General features: G+C 48.8%; 1 protein-coding gene across 1 annotated transcript in view; it reads left to right on the top strand.

The window, feature by feature from the left end:
• LOC147096851 (galectin-9-like) overlaps positions 1-27,938 on the top strand; it is a 55,995-nt gene that overhangs the window by 655 nt on the left and 27,402 nt on the right. Inside the window, exons 2-3 of the mRNA XM_085973537.1 lie at positions 22,943-23,031; positions 25,184-25,394. Of these exons, the coding sequence (XP_085829663.1) occupies positions 22,943-23,031; positions 25,184-25,394 (300 nt within the window). The remainder of the gene's footprint in view (positions 1-22,942; positions 23,032-25,183; positions 25,395-27,938) is intronic.

Here is a 27,938-nt window from a genome sequence, read left to right as displayed (position 1 = left end):
AGAGGGAGAGAGGGGGAGAGAGGGGAAGAGAGAGAGGAGGGGAAGAGAGGGGAGGGAGAGAGAGGGGGAGGGGGAGAGAGAGAGGAGGGGGAGGGGGAGAGAGGGGAAGAGAGAGAGGGGGGGAGAGAGGGGAGGAGGGGGAGAGAGGGGAAGAGAGAGAGGGGGGAGAGAGGGGAAGAGAGAGAGGGGGAAGAGAGAGAGGGGAGAGAGAGAGAGGAGAGGGGAGAGAGAGAGAGGGGAGGGAGAGAGAGGAGAGAGAGAGGGGAGGGAGAGAGAGGAGAGAGAGAGGGGAGGGAGAGAGAGGAGAGAGAGAGGGGAGGGAGAGAGAGGGGAGAGAGAGGGGAGGGAGAGGGGAGAGAGAGAGAGGAGGGAGAGAGAGAGGGAGAGGGGAGAGAGGGGAGGGAGAGAGAGAGAGAGAGAGGGGGGAGAGAGGGGAAGAGAGAAAGGGGGGGGAGAGAGGGGAAGAGAGAGAGGGGGAGAGACGGAGGAGAGTGTGAGGTGTGGGGACCACTAACACAACAAGAATTTGCAAAATGGGACAAACACCCAATTGAGATCCTACATGCAGAATTCTGTAAAAGTATCCTCCGGACTCAAAGGAAAACCGTAAACAATGCATGCAGGGCAGAACTAGGCCAATATCCATTAATAATTACTATCCAAAAAAGAGCCACCAAATTTTGGAAACACCTAAAAATGAGCAACCCCTACTGCTATCATTACAAAGCCCTGAAATGCCAAGAGAGGATCATAAAGAAGAATACCCTCAGTCAACTAGTCCTGGGACTCAGTGAAGTAACTACTAACACTACTAACAATAACCAGCCCCAGGACAGTGACATCGTAGCACAGAGAATTCGACCCAACACAATTGTCACTAAGCAAAAGGAAAAATATCTGTCATATTGGGCAGAAACAACAAAAACCCAAAACAAACTCAATTGCTACTTGGCCCTAAACAGACAATACAACATGGCTGAATACCTGACCACGGTAAAAGATAGCAAATTGAGAAAAACCTTGACTATGTACAGACTTAGTGAGCATAGTCTCGCCATCGAAAAAGGCAGACACAGACAGACCTGGCTGACAAGAGAGAACAGGATATGCTCTCACTGCAGTCAGGGAGTGGTGGAGACAGAGATGCACTTCCTCACAGCTTGTGGAAAATATCAGGGCATAAGGGAGAATTTCTACCCAAAATTCACAAAAATATGCCCTGAATTCAGAAATTTGTATTACGACCAAAAACTCCCATACCTACTAGGGGAACAGAGAAATTGTGTAACCTTAGCGGCACACTATGTTACAGCTTGCCATAAACAGAGGGACAACCATTAAATCTAAGAAAAGAGTATATACAAATTATATGAATGTATATTTATACACTCCGGGGTATATCTGTTTATACACTGGATGGATAGATCTGCGTTTATGTGTTCAACCATAAATGTTTTTCGATGCTTTGGCAACATAAGATGTACCTTGTCATCATGCCAATAAAGCGAATTGAATTGAATTGAATTGAGAGAGAGGGGGAGGGGGGAGAGAGAGAGAGAGGGGAGAGAGGGGGAGAGAGAGGGAGGGAGAGGGAGAGAGAGAGAGGGAGGGGGGAGAGAGAGGGAGGGGGAGGGAGAGAGAGGGGAAGAGAGAGAGGAGGGAAGAGAGAGAGGAGGGAAGAGAGAGAGGGGGGTGTTAAATCCGTGTATCTTGATACATAGATACATAGAAGATAGGAGCAGGAGTAGGCCATTCGGCCCTTCGTGCCTGCTCCGCCATTCGATGAGATCATGGCTGATCCTTTAATTCAGTATCCCGTCCCCGCCTTCTCTCCGTAACCCTTAACCCCTTTTGCCCGTAGAAATATATCTAATTCCCTCTTAAATATATTTAATGAGCTGGCGTACACTGCCCTCTGTGGCAATGAGTTCCACAGGTTCACCACTCTCTGAGTGAAGAAATTCCCCCTCATCTCTGTCCTAAATGGTTTAGCCCTTATCCTTAAATTATGTCCTCTAGTTCTGTTCTCACCCGCCAAGGGAAACATTCCTTCTGCATCCAGTCTGTCTAGACCTGTCAGAATTTTATACACTTCTATGAGGTCCCCTCTCAATCTTCTAAACTCCAGTGTGTACATCCCTAAACTACATAGTCTCTCCTCATAGGTCATTCCCGCCATTCCTGGTATCAGCCTGGTGAATCGCCGCTGCACCCCCTCCATGGCAAGAACATCCTTCCTCAGATGAGGCGACCAAAACTGTACACAGTACTCGAGGTGTGGTCTCACCAGTGCCCTGTACAGCTGCAGCAAGGTATCCCTGTTCCTGTATTCTAACCCTTTTGCTATGAAGGCCAGCATACCGTTTGCCTTCTTGACCGCCTGTTGCACCTGCATGCTCGCCTTCAGTGACTGGTGTACAAGAACACCCAGGTCTCTCTGTACTTCCCCCTCTCCCAATCTATTGCCATTTAAATAATAATTTGCCCTCCCGTTCCTGCACCCAAGGTGGATAACTTCGCACTTGTCCACATTATAGTGCATCTGCCATTTATCCGCCCAATCGCCCAGTCTGTCCAAATCGCTCTGGAGCTTCCTGGTCTCTTCCTCTGAGCCCACCCCCCCTCCTAGTTTAGTGTCGTCTGCAAATTTGGAAATGCTGCATCCGACTCCCTGATCCAGGTCATTAATGTAAATTGTGAACAGCTGGGGGCCCAGGACAGATCCCTGTGGTACCCCACTTGTTACTGCCTGCCATTCAGAAAATGAGCCGTTTATTCCAACTCTCTGTTTTCTATCTGACAGCCAGTTCCCTATCCACGCCAAAACTTTCCCCTTTATCCCATGAGCCTCAATTTTCCATGCTAATCTTTTATGTGGGACCTTATCGAAGGCCTTTTGGAAGTCCAGGTACACCACATCTACTGGCTCTCCCCCATCTATTCTACCAGTTACTCCCTCAAAAAATTCCAATAGATTAGTCAAGCACGATTTACCCTTTGTAAATCCATGTTGACTCTGTCCTATCCTGTCCCCATTTGCTAAGTGCTCCGCTATTTCATCCTTAATGATGGACTCCAGCATTTTGCCCACAACTGATGTAAGGCTTACAGGTCTGTAATTACCTGCTTTTTCCCTACCCCCCTTTTTGAATAGTGGGGTAACGTTAGCTACCCTCCAATCCATCGGCACTGTTCCCGAGTCTAATGAATTCTGAAAAATCATCCTTAGTGCATCCGCTATCTCTAGGGCCACCTCCTTCAGTACCCTAGGATGCATGTTATCAGGCCCTGGGGATTTGTCCACCTTCAATCCCTTTAGCTTCCTTAACACCATATCCTTAGAGATATTGATTTGCGTCAGTTCCTCCTTTGCCAATGTCCCTATTTTTCCCGATATCCCAGGGAGGTTTTTTGTGTCTTCCTTCGTAAAGACTGACCCAAAGTATGCATTTAGTTGATCTGCCATTTCCTTATTTCCCATTATATATTCCCCCGTATCTGACTGCAATGGACCAACTTTGGTTTTCACCAGTCTTTTCCTTTTGATATACTTATAAAAGCTTTTGGAGTTAGTTTTTATATTTTCCGCCAGCTTGTTTTCGTAAGCTATTTTGCCCCTCTTGATTATGCCCTTTGCCCTCCTTTGCTCTATCTTAAACTGTTCCCAATCTTCCGCTCTGGCGCTTTTTTTGGCTATTTTATACGCCCTATCTTTGGATTTTATGCTGTCTCTAATTTCCCCTGTTATCCACGGTTGAGTCACCTTTTTAGATTTCCTTTTATGCCAGATTGGTATAAACAATTTTTGCAATTTTGTCATTCTATCTTTAAATGTTTGCCATTGTTTATCTACCTCCAGTCCTCCCAGGAACGTTGTCCAATCAGATCTACTCAGTTCCCGTCTCATGGCATCATAATTCCCCTTGTTTAAATTCAGGACCTTAGTCTCTGAGTCAATTTCTTCGCTCTCCATTTCGAGTGAGAAATCGATCATGTTATGATCGCTCTGACCCAAGGGTCCCCGTACAACAAGATTACTGATTAGTCCCTTCTCATTGCACAGTACCCAGTCCAATATAGCCTGTTCCCGAGTTGGTTCCTCGACATATTGATCCAGATAACCATCCCTCAAACACTCAAGGAATTCCTCCTCCTCATTATTTTTACTGATTAGGCTAGTCCAATCTATATGTAAGTTAAAGTCACCTATGATGACAGCTGTGCTCTTATTGCACGCTTCTCTAATTTCCCTCGTGATGCCCTCCCTAACCTCTATTTTACTATTTGGAGGCCTATATACCACTCCTATTAATGTTTTTCGCCCCTCGCTATTTCTTAGCTCCACCCATATAGATTCTGTATTAACTGAGTTAATATCCTTCCTTTCAATTGCATTTATCCCCTCTTTTACTAGCAATGCTACCCCTCCTCCCTTTCTTTTTTGTCGATCCTTCCTAAATACTGAATACCCCTGTATGTTAAGCTCCCAGCCCTGCTCACCCTGCAACCATGTTTCCGTAATCCCAATTAGGTCATAATTATTAACCTCTATTTCCACAGCTAATTCATCTACCTTGTTCCTGATGCTTCTCGCATTAAGGTATAAAACCCTCAGGCTTTTTTTATGCTCACATTTTTTATGAATTAGTTTGGCCCTTTGTTTTTTGTTCCTCACCCTTTTATCATTTATTTCTGTCTGCCTTTCACTTTCCTCTATTTCACTACATAGGTTTCTAGCCCCCTGCCATACTAGTTTAAATGCTCCCGAACTGCTTTATCAAAAATTACCCCGAGAACATCAGTTCCATCTCTGCACAGGTGTAGACCGTCCCTTTTGTATAGGTCACACCTACCACAAAACTGGTGTATGGTGTCCTTCAATAAATAGACAGAGACTGCAGAGGAACAATCAACAGGTGTTTACTGGATGAGGGTTACGCTAAAACTAACAGTACAGATCCCTACTCGGTTTATAAACAGGTGTGGTCACTGCCGGTACTACAGTATACAGGAGCTGTAAACGTAGTTCTCCCCTTAATAAAGGTACATACACTACAATTCCTCCCCTTTTAGATTAACAGTACCATAACATTCATTTAACAATTAACACTTTTAACATGCAACATTAACTGAAAATAGTCCATTTATAAATTCAGTCTTTGGGGCGGCTTCCTGATCCTTTCTGGATAGCGCCTTTCCTGAGTGTCTTGCTCTTGGTGCAGAGGCGATTCTGGCCCCCTGTCGTCGGTTGGTTCATCAGCTTCCGATGCTACTGTTTCTGGGGTAGATGCTACCTGTATGTCGGGTTCATCACCAGGTACGCGAGACATGGGGTTGACTCGTTCCCGTGACTCTAGGATCTGGTCAACATGGCGTCTCACAATGTTCTCCCCAACATCCACTGTGTACATTAGTGGCCCCTGCCGTGTGCATATCGTTCCTGGTTGCCATTTCTCTGTTCGGTAGTTGCGGGCCAAGACTGGTTGCCCTACATTGAAGCTCCTGGTCGGCTTCTCATTGATGTGCTGGAATTGCTTATTCTCAACATCTCTTCGTACATTTGGTCTGAGCAAATCCAGACGAGATCTCAACCTTCCGTTAAAGAACATCATGGCCGGGGTCTGGTTGGTGACTGCATGTGTCGCATTTCTGTAGGCTAACAGGAAATTGTCCACCTTATGCTGCAGTAGAATGTCGTCATCGCACATCGCCCTTACTGCCTTTTTAAAGGTTTGTACGAACCTCTCAGCCAATCCATTTGTGGCTGGATGATACGGGGCGGATGTGTAATGCCTTACCCCATTCCTTTTCATAAATTTCCAAAATTCTTCGGACACAAACTGTGGTCCGTTATCAGAGCAAATCTGCTCTGGCAAGCCGTTCCTGGCAAATATGGTCCGTAGGACTGCAATCGTTTTCTCCGTGGTGGTGGAGGACATTTTGATCACCTCAGGCCATTTTGAGTGCGCATCCCTGGCTATCAAAAACATTGAGTCCATGAATGGACCAGCAAAATCAATATGCACCCGTTGCCATGGAGCCGAGGGCCACTCCCATGGGTGTAGAGGGGCATGTGGTGGTGCATTTTGGACCTTCTGGCATCCTGAGCAGAAGGCTTTTCATTTTCACCCCTCCCAGATGACCTTCGTGAAGCTCATTGAGCACTCTCTCCCTTAACTTGGGTGGAATTACCACTCGGGATCCACACATCAAGGTCCCCTGGCATACTGACAGCTGTTCTCTTCTGGATGAGAATGCTGGCAACAGTGAGTCGCCATGTGTTGGCCATCCCTTCGCCGTCAAGTCATATACCCGAGACAGTGTCGGGTCATTTCGGGTCTCCTTCTCTATATCCGCGTTAGTTACTGGCAAGCGTTCAATTATAGTTGAATAAAATATTTCGACAGGGGCCACTGCGGGTGCTTCCTCCGCAGTAGGCAGTGGCAGGCGTGATAACCCATCAGCGTTTCCATGCTGTTTCGTGCCCTTATACTCTATTTCATATTGGTTCGCCCCTAGAAAAAGGGACCATCTTTGTAGCCATTGTGCAGTCATCACCAGAACGCCCTTCTTTGGATTAAAGATGGAGACAAGTGGTTAGTGGTCGGTCAGCAAGGTGAACTTCTGCCTGTGCAGATAGTGGTTGAACTTTTTCACTCCCCACACTAGGCTGAGGGCCTCCCTGTCAATCTGGGCGTAGTTACGCTCAGCTGAGGTTAGTGACCGAGACGCAAAGGCTACTGTCCTCTCCGAGCCGTCCGGGAATTTGTGCGACAGCACCGCTCCAATACCATAGGGTGATGCATCACACGCCAACCGAATTGGTAGTGCTGGGTTGAAATAAGCCAACACCTCTTTTGATGTGATCAATTCTTTGCACTTCTGGAAAGCTCGTTTACATTCGTCATTCCATTTCCATGGTACCCCCGTTTGCAGCAGGGTGTTCAGTGGGTGCACTACTGTAGACAAATTTGGCAAGAACTTATGGTAGTAGTTCACCAGCCCGAGGAACGACCTCAGTTGTGACACATTTTTCGGTGCTGGAGCCTTGACTACTGCCTCAATCAATTCCACCAGAATGTCTCCTGCCCCACAAGAGGGGAGAACACACGATCAAGTCTACACGAGCATTGTAGACGCTTACAAGGCCATTCCCTGCCCCCACCTTGGGAAGTCTGACCACCTCTCCCTGTTTCTAGCCCCGGCATACAAACCGCTCATCAAAAGAGAGAGAACATCAATGAGAGCAGTGAAAGTATGGCCAGAGGGGGCAGTATCGGAGCTTCAGGATTGCTTCGAACGCACTGATTGGGGCATGTTTGCCCACAATGACATCGAGGAATACGCATCCACAGTGCTATTCTACATCAACAGCTGCATCGAGGTCGTCAGGACCCACAAAAATATCAGGTCATACCCCAACCAGAAACCCTGGATGAACGGAGAGGTCCGCTCACTGTTGAAAGCACGCGACGCAGCATTTAAATCTGGCGACGCGGCGGCTTACAGAGCAGCTAGGACCAACCTAAAAAAGGGTATCAGGACTGCCAAATGGAAACAGACACTGCGGATAGAGGATCACTTCCGCAACAACTCGGACCCCCGGCGCATGTGGCAAGGCATCCAGTCCATCACTGACTACAAGGGCAAAAACACCAGTCCCCCGGTCAGCGACGCCTCCCTTCCGGAGGAGCTTAACAACTTCTACGCTCGCTTCGACAGGGACAACAAGGAGCCGGCTACCAAAGCCTTGCCACCCCCGGAAGACCAGGTGCTCACTCTGTCGACCTCCGACGTAAGGGGCGCTCTACGCAGAGTGAACACACGAAAGGCTACTAGACCGGATAGCATCCCTGGACGGGTACTCAAGGAATGTGCTGATCAGCTGGCTGATGTCTTCACCGCCATCTTCAACCTGTCATTGGCCCAGGCAGTAGTCCCTACATGCTTCAAGACCGCCACCATCATTCCTGTGCCTAAACAAGCGGCTGTGACGTGTCTGAACGACTATCGACCTGTCGCACTCACACCCATCATAATGAAGTGTTTCGAGAGACTGGTCTTAGCCCACATCAAAGCCAGTGTTCCTGCCTCCCTTGACCAACACCAGTTTGCCTATCGGGCAAACAGATCAACGGAGGATGCAATCACAACTGCTCTACACTCGGCACTGAACCACCTAGATGGTAAGGAGACCTACATCAGAATGTTGTTTATAGACTACAGCTCAGCATTCAACACTATCGTCCCCAACAAGCTGGCCACCAAACTCCAAACTCTTGGCCTGAACACTTCCCTCTGCAACTGGACCCTGGACTTCCTAACAAACAGACCCCAGTCTGTCAAATTAGGTAACCACACCTCCCCCCCCCCCCCGACCCTGAACACGGGGGCCCCACAAGGATGTGTGCTGAGCCCCCTCCTCTACTCCCTCTTCACCCACGACTGTGTGGCTGTTAATGGTTCCAACACCATCATCAAGTTTGCAGATGACACCACGGTAGTAGGCCAGATCACCAACAACGATGAGTCAGCCTACAGGGAGGAGGTCCAGCATCTCGTGAAGTGGTGCGCCGACAACAACCTGGCCCTTAACACCAAGAAAACAAAGGAAATAATTGTGGACTTCAGGAAGTCCAAAGGCGGAAGTCACACCCCCATCCACATCAATGGGGCGGAGGTGGAAAGGGTGGCCAGCTTTAAGTTCCTCGGAGTCCACATCACGGAAGACCTCTCCTGGTCCCTCAACACCTCCTCTCTGGTGAAGAAGGCCCAGCAGCGCCTATATTTCTTGAGGAGGCTGAAGGGATGTAATCTGTCACCCCTGATCCTCTCTAACTTCTACCGCTGCACTATAGAGAGCATCCTGACAAACTGTATCACGGTATGGTACGGCAGCTGTAGCTCCCATGACTGGAAAGCCCTGCAGCGGGTAGTCAAAACTGCCCAATGCATTACCGGCACCCGGCTACCGACCATAGAACATATATTTCAGAAACGCTGCCTACAGAGGGCACGGTCCATCATCAAAGACCCTACCCACCCCAGCCACAGTCTGTTCACCCTCCTACCATCTGCAAGACGCTACAGATGCATTCGCACCCGTACGACCAGATTTAGGAACAGCTTCTTTCCCAGGGCTGTCATCCTACTGAACTCCACAAATAAACACTAAAGCCTGCACATCTGCCGATGCACTTTATTATGGTCATATTTATGCTAATATATATGTACAAATGTATGTTGAAATGTTTAAGTGTCCTAATCCAAATTGTACACTCTCGGGAGCCGCAAGCCTACATTTCGTTGTACTGCACTTGTGCACTAACAATGACAATAAAAGTTGATTTGATTTGATTTGATTTGATTTGATCTTTTCAGGGGACTTATGTAACCCCTCTTCATCAATAACGTGGCCACAATACGAGATCTGCTTCTGGAAAAACTCGCATTTGTGGCGATTAGCTCGGAGCCCATATTCCTTCAATCTAGTGAGCACCTGCTCCAGGTTGGCGAGGTGATCACTGTCATTTTCGCCCGTGACCAGGATGTCGTCCAAATAACACTGGGTCCCTGGAATCCCTCGCAGGACTTGATCCATTGCCCTTTGCCAAATAGCCGGAGCTGATGCTACCCCGAACACCAGCCGGTTGTATTGGTAGAGACCTTTACGAGTGTTGATCGTGAGGTACTGTTTCGAGGCTTGTTCTACCTCCATTTGCAGGTACGCCTGGGCCAGATCAATCTTAGTGAAGCGTTTCCCTCCAGATAGCGAGGCGAAAGTATCTTCAATCCACGGAAGCGGATATTGTACAGTGTGAAGGACTGGGTTCACTGTCACCTTAAAGTCCCCACAGATGCGAACCTTCTTTGGTTCCCCAGGTGTATTACTCAACGACCTCTTCATTACAGGAACGATGGGTGTAGCCCACTCGCTCCAGTCCACTTTGGATAGTACTCCTGAACGTTCCAAACCTTCCAGCTCTGCTTCGACGGCTGGGCGGATCGCATAAGGTACCGGTCTGGCCTTAAAAAACTTTGGGCTTGCATTTTCCTCTATTTTGATCGTCGCTGTTATGCCTTTTAGTGTTCCGAGTCCCTCCTGGAACACTTCTTGTGCGTCAGTTAGCATTTTTGACAGTCGTCCAGGTGTGACGTCGTCATCCTTTTTGGCATCTACAGTCAGTGCTTGTATGGAATGCCAATCTAGCTGTATCTTCCGGATCCATTCACGTCCTAGTAGTGGTGGTCCTCCATCTGGCAATACATATAGGTCAATTTTTGGTGTTTCCTTGCCATTATATATAACGTTCACCCTTATTTTTCCTTTGGGGTAGACTTTTTGCCCCGTGTACATCTTCAAGACAATCTTTGTATCTCCCAAGGGTATATGTGAGAATAGCCGCTTGTAGTCCCTTCGGTTTATGACTGTTAGGGCTGATCCTGTGTCCAATTCCATTTTCACTTGGACTCCGGCTATCTTGAGCGTGACCCAGATAGTTTGGTGATCCTCCGTTTTGATCACATTATGTAGTTTCAGACAACCCAGCCCCTTGCTTCCGGAGTCTGTATCACTTTTCTGATCGTCTGAACTACTCTCCGTCACCTTATGTACCTTCTTGTGCTTCTCCTGTGGAGATTTCTTGCTGCTGGTTTTCTTTCCCGACCTGCAGACTCTTGCTATGTGTCCTACTTTTCCACACTGTCTGCACACTTTGTCCTTGAACCAGCAATCATTATGGTCGTGTGTATTTCTGCCGCAGCGGTAGCACTTCACTGTTCCGTATGACATTTCATTTGTGCCATATTCTTGCGGTCTCCGTTGTATCTCTGCAGCGCCCCGTGCGGCTGCTTCATGTGATACTGCCATACTGAAAGCCTTGTAAGATCCTTTTCTGATAGAAGCCGTTTCTGGGTTCCTTCACTTTGAAGCCCACACACAAACTTGTCCCTTAAAGTATCTGCTAGTCCCGTCCCAAACTGCCAGTGTTTCGATAGCTTGCGCAGTTCCGTTAAATACTCAGCATTACTTTCATCTTTATGCTGGTTCCTTTTGTGAAACTTAAATCTTTCTGCTATCAGCAGTGGTGTGGGGTTTAAGTGGTCCTGTAGGATTGCCACTATGTTTCAAAACCCTTTTCTACTGGCTTCTCTGGGGTTACTAGGTTCCATAGTAAGCCATACGTTTTTGCACCCATTGAATTTAACAATACCAGCGCTTTCTTATCATCTGGCACTTCATTCGCCTTGCAGTACACCTCCATGCGTTCGACATATGTCGCCCAATCTTCGACTTCATTGTCGAACGCTGTGACACTGCCACTCTTCGGCATCCCTGGGTGTGGTTAGACTGGCTCAAAAATGGCGTCTCCCGCGCTCTCCCTTCTTCTCCGCTGTGGCTCAAAATGGCATCTCCTGCGCTTTCCTTTCTTCTCCGCTGCGGCTCAGATGGCGTCTCCCGCGCTTTCCTTTCTTCCCGCGCTCTCCCTTCTTCTCGGCGGACGCTGCTTGGCCCTTGAGCACTGGCTGCGCTCTGCGCGTTTTCTTGCGCGCCTCTCTCGTTGACGCCGCTCGGTCCTGAACCCCGGCTGCGCCCTGTGCGCTTTACCCTCTCTTTTTTTTCGTTGACGCCGCTCGGTCTTCAACCCCGGCTGCGCCCTATGTGCTTTACCCTCTCTCTTACCCGTCGACGCTGCTCGGCCTTTTTCTGTGCCGTCGGTCGGCTCCCGCCACTGCTGTCCGGGAAGGGTCTGCGCCATACCTGTTGCCAGCCCGTTGCGCTGGATCGTCGTGACTGGAGAACCAAGCCCAGCTCTCAACAGCCTCCTCTGCGATGCTCAAGTCTTCTCTGGATGGTCGACGCCCGCACTTCTGGACTCGGCCTTCTTTCACTGTTCTCCAGGAGCGAATCCCTGGGAGGTGATGCAGAGTTGCAGGTAGGTTCGAATCGACTCGTCGCCAATGTTAAATCCGTGTATCTTGATGTATGGTGTCCTTCAATAAATAGACAGAGACGGCAGAGGAACAATCAACAGGTGTTTACTGGATAAGGGTTACTCTAAAACTAACAGTACAGATCCATACTCAGGGTTTATATACAGGTGTGGTCACTGCCGGTACTACAGTATACAGGAGCTGTAAACGTAGTTCTCCCCTTAAAGGTACATACACTACAGGGGGGAGAGAGGGGGAAGCGAGAGAGAGAAAGGGGGAGAGAGAGAGGGGGAAAAGAGAGAGGGGGAGAGAGAGAGAGGGGGAGAGACAGAGAGTGGGGGAAGAGGGGGAGGGAGGAGGGGGGAGAGAGAAAAGGGGAGGGGGGAGAGGGAGGGAGGGGGAGACGGGGAAGAGAGAGAGGGGGGGAAGAGGGGGAGGGAGGAGGAGGGGAGAGAGAAGAGGGGAGAGGGAGGGAGAGGGGAGAGAGAGAGAGAGAGGGGAAGAGAGAGAGAGGGGAAGAGAGAGGGGGAGAGAGAGGGGGGAGAGAGAGGGGGGAAGAGGAGGGGGAGGGAGAGAGAGGGGGGAAGAGGGGGAGGGAGGGGGGAGGGAGAGGGGGAGAGAGATGGAGGAGAGAGAAGCGGAGGGGGGAGAATTGAGAGAGGGGGAGGGGGTAGAGGGGGAGAGAGAGGGGGAGAGGGAGGGATGAGAGGGAGAGGGGGAGGGAGGAGAAAGAGAGGGAGGGGGAGAGAGCGTGGGGGAGGGGGAGAGAGAGGGAGTGGGGAGAGAGAGAGGGGGAGTGGGGAGAGAGAGGGGGGAGTGGGGAGAGAGAGAGAGTGGGGAGAGAGCGAGGGAGAGGGGGAGGGGGAGAGAGAGAGAGGGGGGAGGGGGAGAGAGAGGGGTGGGGGTGAGGGGGGAGGGGGAGAGAGAGGGGGGGAGGGGGAAGGGGGAGGGGGTGAGAGGGGGAGGGGGAGAGAGAGGGGGAGGTGGAGAGAGAGAGGGGTGGAGGGGAGGGGGATAGAGAGGGGGAGGGGGAGGGGAGGGGGGGAGAGAGAGGGGGGAGGGGAGGGGGGGAGAGAGAGGGGGAGAGGGAGGGGGAGAGATGGGGAGGGGGAGAGAGAGGGGGAGAGGGGGAGGGGAGGGGGAGAGAGGGGGAGGGGGAGAGAGAGGGGGGACTGGGGGAGAGGGGGGACTGGGGGAGAGAGAGGGGGGAGAGAGAGAGTGAGGAGGGGGAGAGAGAGGGAGGGGAGAGAGAGGGGGGAGGGGGGGAGAGAGAGGGAGGGGAGAGAGAGGGGGGAGGGGGGGAGAGAGAGGGGGAGAGGGAGAGAGGGGATGGAGGGGAGGGGGGGAGAGAGAGTGGGGAAGAGGGAGGGGGAGGGGGAGAGAGAGGGAGGGGGAGAGAGAGGGAGGGGGGAAAGAAGGAGGGGGCAGAGAAGAAGAGAGGGAGGGTGGGAGGGGATGAGGGAAGGGGAGGAGGGAGGGAGCAGGGAGAGGTGGAGAGGGAGATGGAGGGGAGGGAGGAGGAAGAGGGAAAGGGGGGAGAGAGGAAGGTGAGTAGAGGGAGGGGTGAGGAAAGAGAGGGGAGGGAAGCGTGTGAGTGGGAGGGAGAGGGCGAGGGGGAGATAGATAGAGGGAGAGAGAAGGAGACTAGGGGAGAGTGAGGAAGACTGTAGGAGGGATAAAGAGAGAGAGAGAGAAGAGTGAAGGAGACTGGGGAGAGGGAAGGAGACTGGGGGAAAGTGAGGGAGACTCGAGGAGAGTGAGGGAGACTCGAGGAGAGTGAGGGAGACTGGGGAGAGTGAGGGAGAGCGAGAGAGAGAGAGGGGGGAAGTGATGAAGACTGGAGAAGAATGGTGGGGACTGGGAGAGCGAGGGAGACTCGGAGACCGGGCACTGTGTGGGACAGGGCCTGGCATTTACAGCCAGGACCAGCAGCAACGTGGTGAGTGGGAACGGCACTGAGCAGATAAGGAGAGAGATGGGGCCTGTTAAAAACGGCGTCGATTGTGGCGCCTGACCACAACCCGTTGAGTGCAGGGGGATTCTGGCTGTAGTTACAGGGTGAACATCAGTGGGTTATAGGATTACTACTAGTTATAGTGTGGAGATGCCGGTGTTGGACTGGGGTGGACAAATGTAGGAAGTCACACAACACCAGGTTATAGTCCAACAGCTTTATTTGAAATCACAAGCTTTCGGAGCGCTGCTCCTTCGTCAGGTGAAGTGAAGAGTTGCATATAAGCACAGCATATATAGTCAGAGAATAATGCCACAATGTCTTCACCTTTGACAACCAGTTCTTTACCCAAACACACGGAACAGCCATGGGGACCAAATTCGCACCCCAATACGCCAATATCTTCATGCACAAGTTCGAGCAAGACTTCTTCGCTGCACAGGACCTCCAACCAACGCTATACACCAGATACATGGACGACATTTTCTTCCTATGGACCCATGGCGAAGAATCACTGAAAAGACTACACGATAACATCAACAAGTTCCATCCCACCATCAAACTCACCATGGACTACTCCTCAGAATCGGTTTCATTCTTGGACACACGAATCTCCATCAAAGACGGACACCTCAGCACTTCACTCTACCGCAAGCCCACGGACAACCTCACGATGCTCCACTTCTCCAGCTTCCACCCTAACCACGTTAAAGAAGCCATCCCCTATGGACAAGCCCTGCGAATACAGAGGATCTGCTCAGACGAGGAGGAACGCGATGGACACCTACAGACGCTGAAAGATGCCCTCGTAAGAACGGGATATGACGCTCGAAAAGGGTGTAAAAGAAAAGACAGCCATCCGTGGCTAAGTAAAGAAATTAAGGATAGTATTCGACTAAAAACAAGGACATATAAGGTAGCCAAATCTAGTGGGAGGATAGAGGATTGGGAAAACTTTAAAAGACAGCAAAAAATAACAAAAAGATTGATTAAGAAAGGGAAGATAGATTATGAAAGTAAATTAGCAAAAATATAAAAACAGATAGTAAGAGTTTTTATAGTTATATAAAAAGAAAAAGGGTGGCTAAAGTAAATGTTGGTCCCTTAGAGGATGAGACCGGGAAAAGAATGGTGGGAAATATGGAGATGGCAAAAACACTGAATGAATATTTTATATCAGTCTTTACAGTAGAAGACACTAAGAATATCCCAACACTGGACAAACGGGGGGCTAAAGGGGGGGAGGAGCTAAACACGATCAAAATCACTAAGGAAGTGGTACTCGGTAAAATAATGGGACTCAAGGCGGATAAATCACCTGGACCCGATGGCTTACATCCTAGGGTCTTGAGGGAAGTGGCGGTAGGGATTGTGGATGCATTGGTAATAATTTTCCAAAACTCCCTGGACTCGGCAAAGGTCCCGGCAGACTGGAAAAATGCTAATGTAACACCCTTATTTAAAAAGGGCAGTAGACAGAAGGCTGGAAACTATAGACCGGTTAGCCTAACATCTGTGGTAGGTAAAATTTTGGAGTCCATTATTAAGGCGACAGTAACAGGACATTTGGATAATCATAATTTAATAGGACAAAGTCAGCATGGTTTTATGAAGGGGAAGTCATGTTTGACAAATTTGCTGGAGTTTTTTGAGGAAGTAACATATAGGGTGGATAAAGGGGAACCAGTGGACGTAGTGTATTTAGACTTCCAAAAGGCGTTTGACAAGGTGCCACACAAAAGATTATTGCTTAAGATAAAAAATCACAGGATTGGGGGTAATATTCTGGCATGGATAGAGGATTGGCTATCTAACAGAAGGCAGAGAGTTGGGATAAATGGTTCATTCTCAGACTGGCAATCAGTAACTAGTGGTGTTCCGCAGGGGTCAGTGCTGGGTCCCCAACTCTTCACAATCTATATTAATGATTTGGAGGAGGGGACCGAGTGTAACATATCAAAGTTTGCAGATGATACTAAGATGGGAGGGAAAGTAGTGAGTGAGGAGGACATAAAAAACCTGCAAGGGGACATAGACAGGCTAAGTAAGTGGGCAGAGATTTGGCAGATGGAATACAATACTGGAAAGTGTGAGGTTATGCACTTTGGCAGGAAAAATCGTAGAGCAAGTTATTATCTTAATGGCAAGAAACTGGAAAGTACTGAAGTACAAAGGGATCTGGGGGTCCTGGTGCACGAAACTCAAAAGGTTAGTATGCAGGTGCAGCAAGTGATTAAGAAGGCCAATGGAATGTTGGCTTTCATTGCTAGGGGGATAGAATATAAAAATAGGGAGGTATTGCTTCAGTTGTACAAGGTATTGGTGAGACCGCACCTGGAATACTGCGTACAGTTTTGGTGTCCATACTTAAGAAAGGACATACTTGCTGTCGAGTCAGTACAAAGAAGGTTCACTCGGTTAATCCCGGGGATGAGGGGATGGACATATGAGGAGAGGTTGAGTAGATTGGGACTCTACTCATTGGAGTTCAGAACATATAAGATTGTGAAGGGGTTGGATCGGGTGGATGCGGGGAGGATGTTCCCGATGATGGGTGAAACTAGAACTAGGGGGCATAGTCTTAGAATAAGGGGCTGCTCTTTCAAAACTGAGATGAGGAGGAACTACTTCACTCAGAGGGTGGTAGGTCCATGGAATATGCTGCCCCAAAAAGCTGTAGAAGCTACATCATTACATAAATTTAAAACAGAAATAGACAGTTTCCTAGAAGTAAAGGGAATTAAGGGTTACGGGGAGCGGGCAGGAATTTGGACATGAGTCTAGGTTCGGATCGGTCATGGCCCTGTGGGTAGCGGAGCGGGCCCAGGGGCCGTGTAGCCTGATCCTGCTCCTGTTTCGTGTGTCTAATTCTGTTAGATTCAGGAGATGGTTCTGTGATAGTGGATTGGTGGTTAGGATCAGGTCAGCCATGATCTTATTGAATGGCGGAGCAGGCTCGAGGGGCCGATTGGCCTACTCCTGCTTCTATTTCTTATGTTCTTATGACTCATCGATCGACAGTTCCGACGGGCCACAGTGAAAAATCGCATAGACCTCCTCAGAAGACAAACACGGGACACAACCAACAGTGTACCCTTCGTCGTCCAGTACTTCCCCGGAGCGGAGAAACTACGCCATGTTCTTCGCAGCCTTCAACATGTCATCGATGACGACGAACACCTCGCTAAGGCCATCCCCACGCCTCCACTACTCGCCTTCAAACAGCCGCCTAACCTCAAACAGACCATCGTTCGCAGCAAATTACCCAGCTTTCAGGAGAACAGCGACCACGACACCACACAACCCTGCCACGGCAACCTCTGCAAGACATGCCAGATCATCAACACAGATACCATCATCACATGTGAGGACACCACCCACCAGGTACATGGTACATACTCATGTGACTCGGCCAACGTTGTCTACCTCATACGTTGCAGGAAAGGATGCCCTGGAGCATGGTACATCGGCGAAACCATGCAGACACTGCGACAACGGATGAACGGACACCGCGCAACATTCGCCAGGCAGGAGTGTTCCCTCCCAGTCGGGGAACACTTCAGCAGTCAGGGACATTCAGCCTCCGATCTTCGGGTAAGCATTCTCCAAGGCGGCCTTCGAGTCACACGACAACGCAAAATCGTCGAACAGAAACTGATAGCCAAGTTCCGCACTCATGAGGATGGCCTCAACCGGGAACTTGGGTTCATGTCACGCTACATGTAACCCCACCTGACGTAGAGTCATCCAGACTCGAGTCATCGTTGGCTTGTTCTCTCTACACAGATGCGGCTGGACCTGCTGTGATTTCCAGCAAAAAAATAGTTTTTTGTTTTTTGTTTTTCATACAGACCCCAGCATCTGCAACATTTGACCCCTTGTGACCCCACCTCATTGTTCTTTGATGTAATGTTTTCCTGACTGACCTGTTTGGACACCATTCACACCTGTGATTGCTGTGATTATCTCTCTGCCGAGGTGTGATAAAGGGCAGTTAGAAAGATTACCTGTAATCATCTGGCAGTACACTCTGACTACATATGCTGTGCTTATATGCAACTCTTCACTTCACCTGACGAAGGAGCAGCGCACCGAAAGCTTGTGATTTCAAAAACAGCTGTTGGACTATAACCTGGTGTTGTGTGACTTCTTACATTACTAGTTATAGGATTACTACTAGTTACAGGATTACTACTAGTTACAGATTGGAGCATTAAAGTAATTACTACCAGTTATGCATAGACTATCAGTGAGTTATTTCATTACTGTTGGTTATGAGGGGAATCTGAGTGTTATCAGTATTAATATTAGTTATTGGTGCAACTTCAATGAAATACTATTAGTTACTGGTAGAACAAGGTAGGATATAATAGGAAAAATAGTTTTAACAATGCAGTATTAACATCTTTGTATTATGAGATGTATTCTGTGTGATAGAGACTTGATGCATGGGCCTGAAGTTTCTGCTCGGAGCACAATTGGGAAAAGCTACTCAAAATGCGCTGGGAGTTGTGCCGGTTTAGCCGAGGTGAAGTTAGGCTCAAGTTTCCGCTAAAACGCATTGGCATAAGGCCGAACATAAAATCCCCCGCGACTTGGCGCAATCAAGCGCCGTTATTGGCCGTAATGAGCATTGGCTGCAACACATGGCCAACGGGGACCCAAGATTACTGAATCAAACTAATTTAAACCGATAATGGGCCGTATTTTCCGATGCCTGCGGGTGTGTATGCGCTGTGTACACACCTGTAGGGACATCGGAAATGCCGGTTCCAGGCATACACAGCGCATGTGCTGAAAACCGACATTTCCGATCAGTCAAGAATCCTCCTGACAGATCCTCCGCCTGCCCTGGAGAAGGGCCTCTGCTGGGGGGAGAGTTCCGCTTTCTGGAGCCTGCTGAAAACCCTTAGAAATCTTACACCTGGTAAAAGCAGCGTAAGGCTTTTTAAAAAAAGTTTAAAAAAAAATGATTTTCAATTATTTATCATTTAAAAATACTTTTAAACAAAGGTAAGTTTATTTTTAGCCCTGTAAATTTTTGTTTAAAATATTTAACTTATTGTAATTTCAACTCATTTTAAAAATGTGATTTAGAGAAAAAATTTATTTAATGTTTTACAGCGTTTTTGGGGGTGATCGCCATTCATATATTTGACAGGTCTAATCTGTCAAGCGTATGAAGGGAGATTCCCTTCTCCTATTGGCTCCCCATGGCCCACGTGATCCCAGGGACGCTTGCGAACCGCCTGCGCCCCTGGGATACGTGGGCCCTGCGCATTTCGAGTTTGGAGAGAAGTGTACGCACCTCGGGAGCCCTCGGGTAAGTGCGTCGATTTTTTTCACAATCGGAGGCCTCCGCACGCGGGAAGCCTCCGATTGGAAAATACGGGCCAATGTGTTCAAATAATCGGAACAGCTGAACAAACAGGCCAGTCGGTGGTTTCAGGTCTCGGGTCTTGCGTACCGAGGGCAGATCTCGGCACATTCACTTTAACGGGATTTTAAATCAATTGTAGTATCAGGGAGAGAAACAGACCTGAGTGAGGCTTCAGTTGTTTGCTGGTTGCTGCAGGCCAGTAATGATGGATTCATGTGACCACGGGCGCTTGTGCGCCCGAGAATCTGGGTGCAAAGTGACGAACAGCCTCCTGAACTTGCCATGCCAACCTGGGCTGGGGGTGGTGGTGGGGGGGCGGGGGTTACATGGGCAGATTTGTGGGCTCCGACTGCTTCGGGAGAAGTGACCTTTAAACGTGAAAGATGGCGTAAATGGGAATGGATGTAACCTGTTATGTCGAGGAACCGATCAGGCCATCTTAGACTGGGTATTATGTAACGAGAAAGGATTAATTAGCAATCTTGTTGTACGAGGCCCCTTGGGTCGGAGCGATCATAATATGATCGAATTCTTCATTAAGATGGAGAATGAAGTAGTTGACTCAGAGACTTGGGTCCTAAATTTAAATAAAGGAAACTACGATGGTCTGAGGCGCGAGTTGGGTAGGATTGATTGGGGAATGTCACTCAAAGGGTTGACGGTGGATAGGCAATGGCAAACATTCAAAGACCGAATGGATATACTACAGAATTTGTTCATCCCAGTTTGACATAAAAATAAAACAAAAAAGGTGACTCAACCGTGGCTAACAAGGGAAATTAGGGATAGCATAAGATCCAAGGAGAGGACATATAAATTGGCCAGAAAAAGCAATAATCCTGAGGATTGGGAGCAGTTTAGGATTCAACAAAGGAGGACAAAGGGATTATTAAGAAGGGGAAAATAGAATATGAGAGTAAGCTTTCAGGGAACATAAAAACTGACTTTAAAAGCTTTTATAGATATGTGAAGAGAAAAAGATTGGTGAAGTCAAGCGTAGGTCCCTTGCAGTCAGAATCAGGGGAATTTATAATGGGGAACAAAGAAATGGCAGACCAACTAAATACATATTTTGGTTCTCTCTTCACAAAGGAGGACACAAATAACCTCCCAGAGATGCCGGGAAACATAGGTTCTGATGAAAGGGTGGAACTAAAAGAAATCAGTATTTGTAGGGAAATGGTGTTAGGAAAATTGATGGGACTGAAGGCCGATAAATCCCCAGGGCCTGATAATCTACATCCTAGGGTACTTAAGGAAGTGGCCTTAGAAATATTAGATGCATTGCTGGTCATCTTCCAGAACTCGATAGACTCTGGAACAGTACCCATGGATTGGAGGGTAGCTAATGTTACCCCACTATTCAAAAAAGGTGGTAGAGAAAAAGTGGGGAATTATAGACCGGTAAGCCTGACATCGGTAGTGGGGAAAATGCTAAAGTCCATTTTAAAAGATGTAATAGCAGAGCACTTGGAAAGCAGTGACAGGATCGGACAAAGTCAACATGGATTTACAAAAGGTAAATCGTGCTTGACTAATCTACTGGAATTTTTTGAGGATGTAACTGGTAAAATAGATAAGGGAGAACCAGTGGATGTGGTGTATTTGGACTTTCAGAAGGCTTTCGATAAGGTCCCGCATAAGAGATTAGCGTGCAAAATTAAGGCACATGGGATTGGGGGCAAGGTATTGACTTGGATAGAGAACTGGTTGGCGGATAGAAAGCAAAGAGTTGGAATAAACGGGTCATTTTCTGAGTGGCAGGCAGTGACTAGTGGGGTACAGCAAGGATCGTTCCTAGGACCCCAGCTGTTCACAATATATATTAATGATCTGGACGAGGGAATTGGATGTGATATCTCCAAATTTGCAGACGACACAAAGCTGGGTGGGCGTGTGTGCTGTGAGGAGGATGTCGTGAAACTCCAGCACGATTTGGACAGGTTGGGTGATTGGGCAGAAACATGGCAAATGCACTATAATGTGGATAAATGTGAGGTTATCCACTTTGGTGGCAAAAGCAGGAAGACAGATTATTATTTGAATGGCAATAGATTGGGAGAAGGGGAAGTGCAAAGAGACCTGGGTGTTCTTGTGCACCAGTTGCTGAAGGTAAGCATGCAGGTGCAGCAGGCAGTTAAGAAGGCAAATGGTATGTTGGCCTTCGTAGCAAGAGGGTTCAAGTACAGGAACAAGGATGTCTTGCTGCAGTTGTACAGGGCCTTGGTGAGACCGAACCTTGAGTATTTTGTGCAGTTTTGGTCGCCTTCTCTGAGGAAGGATGTTCTTGCCATGGAAGGAGTTCAGCGAAGATTCACCAGGCTGATACCTGGGATGGCAGGAATGACGTATGAGGAGAGATTGTGTCGATTGGGCTTATACTCACTGGAGTTTAGAAGATTGAGAGGGGATCTCATCGAAACCTATAAAATTCTGTCAGGCCTGGACAGACTAGATGCAGGAAGGATGTTTCCGATGGCAAGGGAGTCCAGAACCAGGGGTCATAGTCTAAGGATAAGGGGTAATCCATTTAGGACTGAGATGAGGAATTTCTTCACCCAGAGAGTGGTGAACCTGTGGAATTCTCTGCCACAGAGGGCAGTGGAGGCCAGTTCATTAAATATATTCAAGAAGGAGTTGGATATATTTCTTAAGGCTAAAGGGATCAAGGGATATGGGGAGAAGGCAGGGACAGGGTACTGAATTTGGATGATCAGCCATGATCGCATTGAATGGCGGAGCAGGCTCGAGGGGCTGAATGGCCTACTCCTCCTATCTTCTATGTTTCTATGTTATGATTCTTATGATCCATAAAGAAAGACTTATGAAATAACACTGGACGGCCAGCTGGTGGCGCCGTCCAAGGAATATAAATAATCGGGCGTGGGCCCAGCTCTCCAGGACATTTTGTAAGACAGGAACTAGTGAAGTACAACTAGACCTCCATGTTCTGAAACAAGTTGATTAAAGCCTTGCTTTATACTCAAACCAAGTGCGTAGTGAGTTTTATTATGTCATATCCCAACTCATGTTTCAAATACAGCGATCTTGCGCTGTTTCGGCCGGTTCTGCCCAGATTGCACGGATACCTGGGTCGGCTGAGGGTTAGATTGTTGGGGATTCCGCAGGAGAATGCCCAGTAAGTGGGAGATGTCAGGTTAATGCGGTATCCGGTTAATATTTTGAGCTGTTAAAGACCTCCGACTCCCCAACCGTTATATTATCCCAACCGCTTTGGTCATAGTGATGGGGGCGGGAGGGGGGGTGGTTGGGTTGGGGGCCTTTTGTTGCTTGAGCTGGAGTATAGAGACTTTCACCTGAACACGGAAATCCACGGGCGATGCTTTGTATTGTAGGTACATCGGGATTGTTTTGGTAGCGAGGGGGCTGGGAGCATCCGTCTTTCTTGGTGTGTTTAGATAAGCAGCAATTTTTAATGGAATTACAGGCATCCCCACCTGCTCTACTACACTGGTTCGGAGTATGGTGTTTTTCCAGCTAAAAATCAACATTTTTTAAACAAACATTTTACAGGGGAAGGAGTTGGGGGAACACTGGGAAGGGGAGTCTTGAGAAGTGGGGCGATTTTCTGCGGGAATTCCGCAGCCATAAAATCTTGGGGGTAAAAATGTGGCCTTGAGTATTATTCTAAGTCTATTTCTCCCTCCTTTCAGATTATCCCCTTCACTGGGGCTATATTTGGTGGACTGCAAGATGGGAAGATGGTGATAATTCAAGGACAGGTGCCTGGACACGCTAAGAGGTAAGGCTAGTGGGACTCGAAATCGAAGATACCGCGGCCCTACAACCCGCCGAGATATCCGCGCTCCTCCAATTCTGGACCTCTTGCACGTCCCCTATTTCCTTCGCCCCGCCATTGGTGGCCGTGCCTTCAGCTGCCGAGGCCCGAAGCTCCCTAAACCTCTCCGCCTCGCTCTCTCCTCCTTTAAGACGCTCCTTGAAACCTACCTCCTCGACCAAGCTTTTGGTCACCTGTCCCTAACATCTGCCTATGGAGCTTGGTGCCACATTCTATCCGACAATCGCTCCTGTCTTGGGCTGTTTTACTGTGTTAAAGGGAATGTATAAATGCAAGTTGTTTGATGTACGCGATATAACACCAATATGATCATCTCTACTTGCAACTGTCTGCAAGAATTTCCTTGACAATTAGAAGTTGCAGAGGCTGGGCCTAGTGCGAGTTAAAGCAATCCTTTCCAAAGGAAATCTCTCCCACGCCCTCTCCTTCCTCTTACTGTTTGACCCACCCAAACGGCTTTAATGGATTACGATTCGAGTGAACCGGAAAGAAATACTTTAAACTAGTGGAGAGAGGAAAAATAGGAATGGAATGTAGCATTTCTTCTTGTTAATTCCGAAGATTATTTTTTTGAGGGCTTGCTCCCCTTGATGCAGAAGTTCCGATGGGAATTGTACGAGTTAAGCTTCTTTTGGGTCAGTTACAACGCACCCAAGCTCTGTTTTGTGACTGTTCGGAGCCGAGGGTCCCAACCTCTCCAGATTTGGTCCAAGTGATTTCAGTACGATGCCCCAAGAATTCCAAAAATGGAAACTGGACCACCTCCACCGCTAATATATAATGAAAGAAAGAAATCTAAATTAAGACAAAGACATCAACGTCACGTGCAGTGCTTATCAAAGTCTTCCGTGTTGAGGGACCAACCATAAATAATAGTACTGTCCCAGGGACCCCTTCAGATAATGGCACGCTCCCAGGGACCCCCTTCAGATAATAGCACGCTCCCAGGGACCCCCTTCAGATAATAGCACGCTCCCAGGGACCCCTTTCAGATAATAGCATGCTCCCAGGGACCCCTTTCAGATAATAGGACGCTCCCAGGGACCCCCCTTCAGATAATAGCACGCTCCCAGGGACCCCCTTCAGATAATAGCACGCTCCCAGGGACCCCCCCCCTTCAGATAATAGGATGCTCCCAGGGACCCCCCTTCAGATAATAGCACACTCCCAGGGACCCCCCTTCAGATAATAGCACGCTCCCAGGGACCCCCTTCAGATAATAGCACGCTCCCAGGGACCCACTATATATAAGAACATGACTGCAGTCTGGTGTTGCAGGAACAGAGATATCTGGGGCACAAATTGTTGAAGGTTGCAGGGCAGGTTGAGAAAGCGCTTAAAAAAGCATACGGGATACTGAGCTTCATAAATAGAGGCATAGAGTACAAAAGGAAGGAAGTTATGATGAACCTTTATAAAACACTGGTTCTGCCTCAACTGGAGCATTGTGTCCAATTCTGGGCACCGCACTTTAGGAAGGATGTGAAGGCCTTAGTGAGGGTGCAGCAAAGATTTAGGAGTCGGATTCCAGGAATGAGGGACTTCAGTTACGTGGATAGACTGGAGAAGCTGAGGTTTTTGACCTTAGAAGGTTGAGAGGAGATTTGATAGAAGTGTTCAAAATCATGAGGGGTCTAGACAGAACAGATAGAGAGAAACTGTTCCCATTGGCGGAAGGGTCGAGAACCAGAGGACACAGATTTAAGGTGATTGGTAGAAGAACCAAAGGCGACGTGAGGAAAAACATTTTTTACGCAGCGAGTGGTTAGGATCTGGAATGCACTGCCTGAGGGGGTGGTGGAGGCAGATTCAATTGTGGCTTTCAAAAGGGAGTTGGATAAGTAAGTACCTGAAGGAAAACAATTTGCAGGGCTACGGGGAAAGGGCAGGAGAGAGTGGGACTAGCCGAAGTGCTCTTGTACGGGCTCGACGGGACTCCTTCTGTGCTGGAACCATCCTGTAATTCTGTGAACGCGTTCGCTGGCCATGCTGGTGACTGAGGCCGTTCCCTGGCCGATGGGGGAGCTAGGCCCGGAGCAGCGTGCGCACTTGGGAGGAGGCTAACTTGACTGAACTTGTCCCTTGTGCCTTGCAGGTTTGGGGTGGATTTTCAGTGTGGCAGCAGTGTGAAGCCGCGTTCCGACATCGCCTTTCACTTCAACCTGCGCTATGACGAGGGCAGCGTGGTCGTCTGCAACACGTTGGAGCGGGAATGTTGGGGGACTGAGGAGAGGAAGCACCAGATGCCCATACCCTGTGGCTCATACTTTGAGCTGATCTTTAACGTGCGCGCTTACTGCTTCCAGGTATGGAGAGGGGCTAATTGTCTCCATGGGAACAGGCTCTAGATATTTTCCCTTCTTCCTGTGGGCAAGTGCCTGGCTTACATGACTGAAATATAGCGCTCGCTGTCCAGGTGATCTCAGGCCCCACACCCTTATTCCATCCCTCTAAGGTGCTTTGTGTTCTTCTTCTTAGGCAGTCCCTCGGGAACCGAGGATGACTTGCTTCCACATTAAAAATGAGTTCTCAGGTGACTGATGAGTCCAATGCGGGACCTACAGTCTCTGTCACAGGTGGGGCAGACGGTGGTTGAAGGGATGGGTGGGTGGGGTGCTTGGGTTGACGTGCGCTCCTTGCGCTTGGCTTCTGCTTGCCCCCGGTGAAGAGACTCGAGGTGTTCGGCGCCTTCCCGGATGCTGCTCCTCCACTTTGTGCGGTCTTGGGCCAGGGATTCCCAGGTATCGGTGGGGATGTTGCACTTTTTCAAGGAAGCTTTGAGGGTGCCCTTGAAGCGTTTCCTCTGCCCACCTGGGGCTCTCTTGCCGTGCCGGAGCTCCGAGTAGAGCACTTGTTTTGGGAGTCTCGTATCGGGCGTGCGGACAATGTGACCCGTCCATCGGAGCTGATCGAGCGTGATCAAAGCTTCGATGCTGGGGATGTTGGCCTGAGCAAGAACACTGACGTTGGTGCGCCTATCCTGCCAATGGATTTGCAGGATCTTGCGGAGGCAGCGTTTGTGGTACCTCTCCAGTGCTTTGAGGTGCCTGCTGTACATGGTCCATGTCTCTGAGACATACAGCAGGGTGGGTATCACTGCTGCCCTGTAGACCATAAGCTTAGTGCCGGGCTTGAGGTCCTGGTCTTCAAACACTCTCTTCCTCAGGCGACCGAAGGCTGCACAGGCACAATGAAGGCGGTGTTGAATGCTTTGTGTTACAGCATTGCTGAGAGCGGACATCAATGGGGTTACAGGAGTTAGAGAGTACAGGAGCAAGGATGTCTTGCTGCAGTTGTACAGGGCCTTGGTGAGACCACACCTTGAGTATTGTGTGCAGTTTTGGTTGCCTTGTCTGAGGAAGGATGTTCTTGCCATGGAGGGAGTGCAGCGAAGATTCACCAGACTGATACCTGGGATGGCAGGAATGACGTATGAGGAGAGATTGGGTCGATTGGGCTTATACTCGCTGGAATTTAGAAGAATAAGAGGGTATCTCATTGAAACTTATAAAATTCTAACAGGACTAGACAGACTAGATGCAGGAAGGATGTTCCCGATGGCGGGGGAGTCCAGAACCAGGGGTCACAGTCTAAGGATAAGGGGTAAGCCATTTAGGACAGAGATGAGGAGGAATTTCTTCACCCAGAGAGTGGTGAACCTGTGGAATTCTCTACCACAGAAGGCAGTGGAGGCCAATTCATTAAATATATTCAAGAAGGAGTTAGATATATTTCTTAAGGCTAAAGGGATCAAGGGATATGGGGAGAAGGCAGGGACAGGGTACTGAATTTGGATGATCAGCCATGATCTCATTGAATGGCCTACTCCTATCTTCTATGTTTCAATGGGTTATTGCTAACCCTCTAGCTATGCTCTGGAGTCGCCGGGAAAGACCTGGACTAATTCCAGGACATTTGCAGAGAGCATACCGGGAGAAAAATCATAGGAGGAATAACAAATTGTGTTTTAAAAACATTTTCTTTGAACGCATTTGTTAAAAATAAATGTTGGACATGGGTGGTGGTGGGGTAGAAAAAAGGCTGTTTGGCCGACAGTCAAGAATCAGTTGGCCTTTGAAGAGTCTATTCTATTTCCGATTGGCCTGTGAGGGTGGGGCCTCCGAGGGTGGACATCGCGGGTGACCAATGTCAGTGGTGGGGGGGGGGTGGCGGCGGGGGCGGAGGCGGAGGAGGTCATGTGACGAAACCTCCTGGAATATGTCCGACCAGAATTGGCAACGCAATCCTCAAGCAAGACACGGGTTGGCGATGTGGCCCTGGATGAAGAGATAGTGCCACTGTGCTGCTGGGCAGTACGTGTGAGCTGTGTACAAACGTTTAGTCAGAAGCGCAACATCTCAGCACAAGTGGATTTAATCCTGAATCTCGGGAACTGGATTTAGGTCTTATACAGGGAAGGGCGGGCTAAGAAATCCAAAAAGGAATTCAGGAGAATCTTCTTTATTCAGAGAGTGGTGAGAATGTGGAACTCGCTACCACAGGGAGCGGTTGAGGCGATTAGCATAGATGCTTTTAAGGGGAAGCTGGATAAACACGAGGGAGAAAGGAATATGTTGATAGGGTGAGATGAAGAGGGGTGGGAGGAGGCTCGTGTGGAGCATAAACACCGGCATTGGGCCAAATGGCCTGTTTCCGTTGTCTATGTAATTCCATGTAAAGATTTCATTCCTTAGAAGGGAGGCCTTGAAGCCTTACTTAAGATAAGCACCTGCCTGAGAAAGACCACGGCCTACAGCCTGAAAAGTTAGTGAGTGTGATTCTTTTAGTCAAGTAACGGGAGTTAGAAACAGAGATGTTTTGAAGGATGTTATTTGTACCTATGTCAATCA

This window comes from Somniosus microcephalus, chromosome 34 (genome assembly GCF_052327205.1).
Source record: "Somniosus microcephalus isolate GS21.2 chromosome 34, FLI_Smic_1.0, whole genome shotgun sequence".
NCBI lineage: Eukaryota > Metazoa > Chordata > Chondrichthyes > Squaliformes > Somniosidae > Somniosus > Somniosus microcephalus.
The sequence above is the reverse complement of the archived record's forward strand: the minus strand, read 5'-3'. Positions and strand labels throughout refer to the sequence as shown.